General features: G+C 42.9%; 1 protein-coding gene across 1 annotated transcript; it reads left to right on the top strand.

The window, feature by feature from the left end:
• The first annotated feature begins 4,366 nt into the window (after positions 1–4,366).
• Positions 4,367–6,982, top strand: LOC123363242 (golgin subfamily A member 3-like). The gene is made up of 2 exons (XM_045004118.1): positions 4,367–6,335; positions 6,969–6,982. Exons 1-2 carry the CDS (start codon positions 4,367–4,369, stop codon positions 6,980–6,982), a joined length of 1,983 nt encoding a protein of 660 aa, XP_044860053.1.
• Positions 6,983–8,151: the final 1,169 nt, after the last annotated feature.

Below are 8,151 nucleotides of genomic sequence, written 5' to 3' on the forward strand. Positions count from 1 at the left end.
CTGCCATAAATAACCAGGGATGGGATTTCCAACTTGCATGGAGGTGTTAAAATGCCCATTTTCATTGAAAGTTAATGAGATCTGAGAGCCTAACATGGGACATCCAGGAAAAATTAATCTAAATTAACTAAAAGTGTGAATTTGAAGTGGATTGGTTAAACCACATTAAACCTCTCTGTGAACACCTCATTCAGAATTAAAGTAGCCTTAATTTGGTTTTATCTTTATTCACTTCTAAAGTGAATTAAGGTAATCTGATTAAGTTTACGTGAATTCTGAAGAGCAGCATCCACACAGGGTTTGTGGTGGTTTAGTGAACCCACTCCATAGTCACCTCTTTTGTTATTTTGGATTAATTTTCCTGGGTGCTGCCCTGGAGACAAACTTCATACATTTTGAAAATCCTGCCCATAAGCACTTCTAAACAAAATGACAAGAAATGTGTTTGCCATGGACCTTGTAGTAGGAAATTGATGCACATCTCTTTCTCAGATGTTGCAGGAGGTACATATATGGCAAGTATCTCCTTTACATTGTGAAAATAATGCCAGAACCTGAAACAGCCTCACAGTACTTCTGATGATGACAGGCTAGGTTAGTTTTGTCAGCCCCGTTCTAACAATGCTTCTCAGGTGATTAATGACATGGGGAACATGGAAGATGTATCTAAACATGTAAGAAAAAGAAATACAAGGTTGCCTATGGTTGCAGAGTTGCTGACTGCTAATTGTGGGGAGTAAAAAGGATTTCCAAGAATATCGATCAGACACTTGTTAAACACTTCATTACCACCACTATACCTAAAAATGGACACCAGTGACCCAGTTTTCCCTTCTTATATGTGCTCTTCACTATGCTGAAGAATTCTCCCCCTCAGTCCAGTCTTGCATTTCCCTCCCCACCCCATTTTTCTATCATCTCCTCATGAGTGTTCTACCTTTACCTTAAACCAAACATGGAACAAATGAACTTATGTTTCCTCCTTAAGGAGTCTCCCCTTACCGGCACCATACAACACTGTTGAATAACCCATAATCCTCTCCACAACTCAAATTCAGACTTGGTCATCTTTGACTCCTCCCTTTCCTTTTCTCCTCACACCCATACACCTGCCAAATCTTGTCACTTTTTAAAAATGTTTCCAATCCCCCTACATCTCCAGCCCCACTGGCCAGACACTGGTGTATGCCACTGATTCTCTTTTGCCTGGATGACCATGAGCTCTTTTTGCCTCACTTTTCCACTCTTCAGTCTAACATTCTGCAGCCTACATAATTTTCCTCTATCTTTCTGATAACGTTATTTCCTTTTTCAATCTTTCCACTGCCTCCATGTCTTTTTCCAGATAAAGTTCAACTGCTTCAGACCTTTAAGCCTTTGTAAAACTGCCTGTACTTTCATCTCATCTCCTTCCACTCCCCACTTAATCCTGCACTTGGACAACTCCTCAGACTTTTTTGCTCCTTTTGTCTCTTCCCCCTACTTTTACTTAAGCTTTGTTTCACACTGCCCCTTATTCCTAGATGATTATCCTATTCCCATGTACCAAGCCCACAACTTCTTCTGTCAAAGCCTTCCTCCAACATCTACTTCTGTGTCCTTTTGTTTTCCCATCTATGCTGTTCTATCTACTCTATTGCTACTTAAAATATCAGAATATATGATTAGCTTCCCATGTTCAGAATCCTTGGATGTCAGTGGAAAGGCTCTCATTGATTTAATAAGATTTGGATCAGGCCTTTATGCCTCCTAGCATAGAATCCCTACTCTTTCCTGTTGTCATGTTCCATGTTTGTATGACTCCGGTTTGAAATCTCTGTACATCACCATGCAAAATTACATCACTATGTTATGGAGTCACTTGTTCACTACTTCATATAAGGCTTCATTGAGGTTTTCTATTTGAATTAGATACACTGCATCCTCTGTACAAAACAAAGAGGTGGTGTATCTTTCCCAAATTTACAGCATTAAATCTGCAAGTAAAGACTGAAATTTCCTGAAGCTAACAGATGAAAAAGTTGAAATTATTTTTATAAATCTCACTTCTGGAAGGCAAGCATCCACAAAGGGCAGAGGTAAGTTTGTGGTCTGTAATGCACCTAGCTATGGGTGGAGGAGTAAAGGGAATGTGTTTAAGCAATTTTTTACATTCCCTTGATTTGTGTCTAGTATTTATGCAGGTAGCAACCTTAACTTTGACATCACAGTTCTTTATGTGTGAATAAATGTTGAGAATATCGAGTCCTGTGAATTAATTGTTTTTCCCCAAATATCACTAGTTAGTCAGTGTTGTCCTGTACACAAGGCACTGGACTAGAAATTAGATAAACTGGTTTCTATTCCCACCCATGACACTGACTTAGTCAGGTCACTGCACCCGTTTCCCTTCTCACATGGTATCTCCAGTTGGTTTAGATTGTAAACTTTTCAGGGCAGACATTGTCTCTTATTATGTGTTTGCACAGTCCCTAGCATAGTAGAGTTGTGGTCTCTAAATGATACTGTAATGCAAATAATGAGAATCTCAGTCACTGACATGGCTGTATTGAAAATTTGAGGTTCCCTGGTTTCCCTCAGTATATTGAGTGCATTAATCTCAAAAACTGTTTGAATTGTATGTGAAATCTCCCAGATTTTAAGAACATTGATTTCAGGCAGGAGGTTTCCCTCTAAGAAACAAACTTCACTATATGGTGTAGTAATTTTTGAAGTGCTTGACTAGACATACCCTTCCAAAAGCTGCTAAGGATTACAGGGATGGATTTCCAAGGCACGGAGATGAACATGTTTGATACCTGGATTATACTGCAACACTTTTAAAGAGTAGAGAATAAGCACTTACTGAGCAGTAAGCGCTCTGTCTGACTCAATTTACAGGGAGCTGAGGTAGATCTGTCTTAATATTTTGCTCTCTAGGGGCCTGATCCTGTGCGATGCCAAGCGCTCTCAATTCCCAGTGAAGTCCTTCAGGACATGCTTAGCACCTCAGAAAAGCCAGCAGCTGCTTTTATTAAATCTATAAAATACAAAGCAGTGGAAAAATAGAGATCAATGGCTGTGGGTGATTCAGACAAGGGCTAACGGTGTGGTCTTATTATCTCCTTTACCTTTTGCCAAGATATTGGCGCTGTCTCTATTAAATACACAAGCAAGATGGAATCTAAACCTGTTGTACTTTGTGAACTTCATCAGTGTGGGATTAGAATGTGAGATACTGAGCTGATTATGCTGGGAGTTGTGTGTGAAGGACTGGCCTTGGGCTTGTTCTCATTGGCCAGCTAATTGTAAATAGGATACAGGTGTGTAGGATAATTACCCTATGGGTTACAGCTGCAGCTGTGTTGATTTGATTAATCAATTAGTAATTGATTGACTACCATATTGTATATAAGAGCATGCTGGGAAATGAATAAAGAGAGATGTATACACACACACGCTGTCTCTCTCTGCTTGGGCTCTGTTCCTGCTCCTGTGATGCAACAAATGGTGACCCCGATGTGATGCAACAAATGGTGGAGAAGCTGCGGGCCATGGTATCGCTGGCCTGAAAAACAAACAAACAAACAAACAAACAAACAAAAAAAACAAACAAACAAAAAAAAACCCCCGGCGTCCGAGATCCCCCGCTGCAGGAGGGGGAGAGAGGCGGAGGAGCCGCGCTCCGGAAAACTTCCCGGCGCTGTGAAGACGCAGCGGGCAGGGGGCTAAGACAGAAAGGGGGGCTCGGGTCCCACCTGGCCCCTGTTTCTGAGCCAGCGCTGATGCCTTGCGGTATCGTCCCTGCCAGGCGCTTGTCACAGGCGCTGGAGCGGCGTTCCCGGAGCAGCGGAGTCTAACAGGGCTCTGGTGTCACCTGCAACAAAAACAAAACACCTTTGCAAGGGCTTTTCCGAAAAGCTCCAGTGAGAAATGCCGCGCTCAGCCTGGGTGCGCTCAGTGAATCTTCAACTAGTGTCTGCGCGGCTCCCTTTTGGCAAGTTTGGAGCGTGGCAGAGAGAGGAGAGATCAGGAACGGGAGACTTACAGGCAATTTGAAAGGCCTGAAAAAAAAAAATCCGTGTGTGTGGAGGAGAAGAGGCAGAAGTCAGCCAGCCAACAGCCTGTGTATGTGTGAGAGTTTATAAGGGAGCAATATTTTCTGACGTGTGAATCTACACTTGGAAACAAAAGTGAAGCATGTTGCATGGGGCAGATTTTACCTTGTGTTTGTAACATGACTTTGAGGTCTAAGAAATAACCCGTTGGTATAAAAAAAAAAAAAAAAAAAAAAAAAAAAGGGGCGCACCTGAGCTCAGTGTTGAGCGGCAAGCTGCAGGGCGTCTGAAAAGGGAGGCGCACCTGAGCTCAGAGGTGAGCAGCTAATATGGGAACTGCTGCGTCAACAGAGGAGAAGACGGTGACACGCATCACGGAGCGGCGGGGAGAAAAGTTCCCCTCTGATGCGTTATCCCGCCTGTTGCGGTGGGGACGAAGAAGGGGACTTTCCGTTAAAACTGTTTGGGATCGGCTGGGCTGTGAGCTTTGGAAATCGGTGGCTCAGGGCGATAAGGAGGTTTTCTCCCTGAATCCAGTATGGCTCACCGCGCAGAGAAGACTGGAGGAGTTTAAAGATGAGAGAAAACAACTGCAGAAAATGGCTGATTTTGCAGTAACACTGGAACAGGTTAAATTGATTCTGCATCAGCAAGATCTGCAGTTTGAATCTTTACAGCAAGAGCATCTAGTGCTCATGAAGCAGCTCACCTTAACCCAAGAATCATTGCACACCAAAGAGCAGTCCCTAAATGACCTACAGACTCAATATGATGAGCTGGTGGCCAGGTTAGAGGAATTCCAGGGTGATGTTATTTCCAAGGATGACACGATCCAATATTTGCAGAATGAGAAGATTGTCCTAGAGGTAGCTCTGCAGGTAGCAAAAGCAAGCAAAGAAGAACTTGATGAAGGAGCAAACTTCTTAGGTGAAAGTACTGAGGCAGCATCAGAAATCTTGGCACAATTGAGCCAGGTGGAAAATCTGCAACAGGAAAGTGTCAGCCTGAAGAAACAAACCCAAAAAGTAAAGGAGCAGTTCCTACAGCAAAAGGTAATGGTGGAAGCTTATCGAAGAGATGCAAGTTCACAGGACCAGCTGATTAGTGAATTGAAATCTACAAAGAAGCGGCTGGATTTGGAAGTGAAAGAATTAAAACGGGAGCTACTGAAACTTCAAAGTGAAAAGCAGTCCATTGATGTTGAATGCTCAAGACTTCAGAAGGAAGTATCCCAGGTTCACCAGCAGATGGTGGAGTTAGAAAGCCACCTCCAGTCAGTACAAAAAGAACGGGATGACATGGAGATACAGCTACAGTCTTTGCAGATTGATAAAGAACAAATAACATCTCTTGCTGAGGTGAATGAGGTATTAAAACTACAGGTAGAACACATGCAAGAGGAAGCCAAAAAGGCCATCACTGAACAGAAACAAAAAATGAAGCGTCTGGGGTTAGATCTGACCAGTGCACAGAAAGAAATGAAGGCAAAACATAAAGCCTATGAGAATGCAGTTGGCATTCTTAGCCGCCGGCTGCAGGAAGCCCTCACTGCAAAGGAATCTTCTGAACTAGAGCTGAGCAAACTAAAAGCACAAATCGCTGATGGAGGAAATAACCAGGCTTCCCATGAAAGGATTCAAGCTTTGGAGATAGAGCTGCAGGCTGTTAGCCACAGTAAGATGATGTCGGAGAAAGAGCTGCAAGAAGTAATTTCACTCACCAGCCAGGAGCTTCAAGAATCTAGAGGTTTCAGGAGGAAGATAAAACGTTTGGAAGAAATAAACAAGAAGTTGGCCCTCGAACTGGAACATGAACGGGGGAAGCTCACTGGTCTTGGTCAGTCTAACACTGTTTTGCGAGAGTACAGCAACACCCCCGAAACAGTACTAGCAGAAAGAGAGGCAGACCTGGTGCAGCTGAATCTCCGGGTTCAAGCAGTTCTAAATATTCAAGCTTTACAGACTGCCTTAGAAAGAGAAAAGTCAAAAGTTAATAACCTTAAAAAGCAGGTTGCGGCAGCCAAAGTAGATGCAGCACATAACCGTCGTCATTATAGAGCTGCTGTTCTTGAGCTGAGTGAAATTAAGAAGGAGCTACAAGCCAAAGAACTGCTTGTCCAAACCCTTCAGGCTGAAGCAGACAAACTACAAGCTATTATTGAACGTGCTCACGCCTCTTTTAAGGCGCTCCTCTTAAAACAGAAAGGGGGGATTTGCAGTGAGTGGGCAGACGCCTTGGATAAGATGCCTGCCACTCGGTTGCTGAAAGCTCTTCACGTGCTTAATTGGTTACATCTTGGTAAAAACAGCCAGGTGCCCCCCGCGATTAAACATGTCAGCGGGATGACTGGGGAAGAGCAGGGTGTGGCCCCCCGACCCTCGGTCAAATGGTTTGATTATCAGCAGCAAATATGGAAAGGACCAGTTGACTTGCTAACGTGGGGCAGGGGTTATGCGTGTGTTGCCACTGATGCAGGTCCCAGGTGCATACCGGCGAAGTGGGTTTGGCCTTGGCTGCATCTTTCGGAGAGCCTTACGAGACGCGCCCAGGCGCCGCGGAACCAGAGCCCCCGGAGGAGAACTGTTTGTTAGCTCTGTCAGGACTTTTCCTGTTTGATCCTCCGTGAATGAGTTACTTGTTTGAAATGATTTTTGCTGTGCCTGAAAGAAATTTTGTGTTTATTATTTAGAGTTAAAATTTATGTCTTGTGTTTTGTTATGTTTCTTGTTGTCTGTTTTCTGGCCAGAATTGTTGTTGAGTTGTTATGTGGTTTGATGTGTCTAGGATCTCCCCCCACCCTCAGTGTCAGTTTGATCGCCTGACATCTGAGGGATACTCTGGTAACAGCACAAGTTGGTGTGCAACAGAGAGGGGGGAATCCTGCAGAATTTATATCATTTGTTTGTTGTGTTTTGTTTTTGTTTGTTATAGAATTTGAGTGTTGAAGCACCCTTCTGAATAGGGAACTTGAACTATTTTTTTAAGGTTGTCTAAGGTGCAAGGCAGAGTTTGGACTATTCTGTTTACTGTTCTGCACTACAAAATAGAGTAACTCTTGAAAACAGGTATAAAGTTTTAATTTTGATTTGTGATAGGTTATAGTGTTATGCTGATATGAGTTGGAAATGTTTTCTTCTTCTCTTTCTTTTCCCCTCTCCTTTTGATTTTTGAATACAGGGGGGAGGTGTGGGAAAAGAAATGTGAGCAGGATGATAATTATAAGAGCCTGCTGGAGTGGAATAAAGATACTCTACAGATTATTTAGTGGTTGTGTATTGTGATATAGATTGTGGTGTTATGTTGTTATAAGTTGGAAATGTTTTGTGAATGTTTTTTATCCTCTTTTCCTTTCCCTCCTTTTTATTTTGATTAGAGGGGGGAGATGTGGGATTAGAATGTGAGATACTGAGCTGATTATGCTGGGAGTTGTGTGTGAAGGACTGGCCTTGGGCTTGTTCTCATTGGCCAGCTAATTGTAAATAGGATACAGGTGTGTAGGATAATTACCCTATGGGTTACAGCTGCAGCTGTGTTGATTTGATTAATCAATTAGTAATTGATTGACTACCATATTGTATATAAGAGCATGCTGGGAAATGAATAAAGAGAGATGTATACACACACACGCTGTCTCTCTCTGCTTGGGCTCTGTTCCTGCTCCTGTGATGCAACAAATGGTGACCCCGATGTGATGCAACACATCAGTATGAAGGAATAAAAAGCTGGAGAAATACTGTAGGTGCTGTTACAATCAGGAACTTTTATTACTATTTTAGGGTGAGATTTTCCTGAATATTCAGCTTTGGTCTAACTCTGTTCCCCACTTAGGCCAGTTCCAAACACTATAGAGTACTCACAACAAGACCAATAATGGTGGAATTCTCAAAAGCACTTCACAACATTGGATTGGCCTGAGCCCTGGGTTTAAGGCCATCATCATTCTGATTCCTGGATGGAACCAAAGCCCACCTGTCCTGTCAGATAACTGGTTATGCTAGGCCATCCATCAGATGGATACTTGTCAATTTTATATTTGTGAATGCCAGCAACTAGTGATGTTTAACTGGATGGGATGAATTGTGGTTAAAAAACCTGGAAAAGATCAGTTATTCTG

The sequence above is a fragment of the Mauremys mutica genome, chromosome 2, assembly GCF_020497125.1.
Source record: "Mauremys mutica isolate MM-2020 ecotype Southern chromosome 2, ASM2049712v1, whole genome shotgun sequence".
In the NCBI taxonomy this organism is placed as follows: Eukaryota; Metazoa; Chordata; order Testudines; family Geoemydidae; genus Mauremys; species Mauremys mutica.

Coding starts and splice junctions, on each gene's coding strand:
- LOC123363242 (XM_045004118.1), top strand. CDS start 4,367: ATGGGAACTGCTGCGTCAACAGAGGAGAAGACGGTGACACGCATCACG.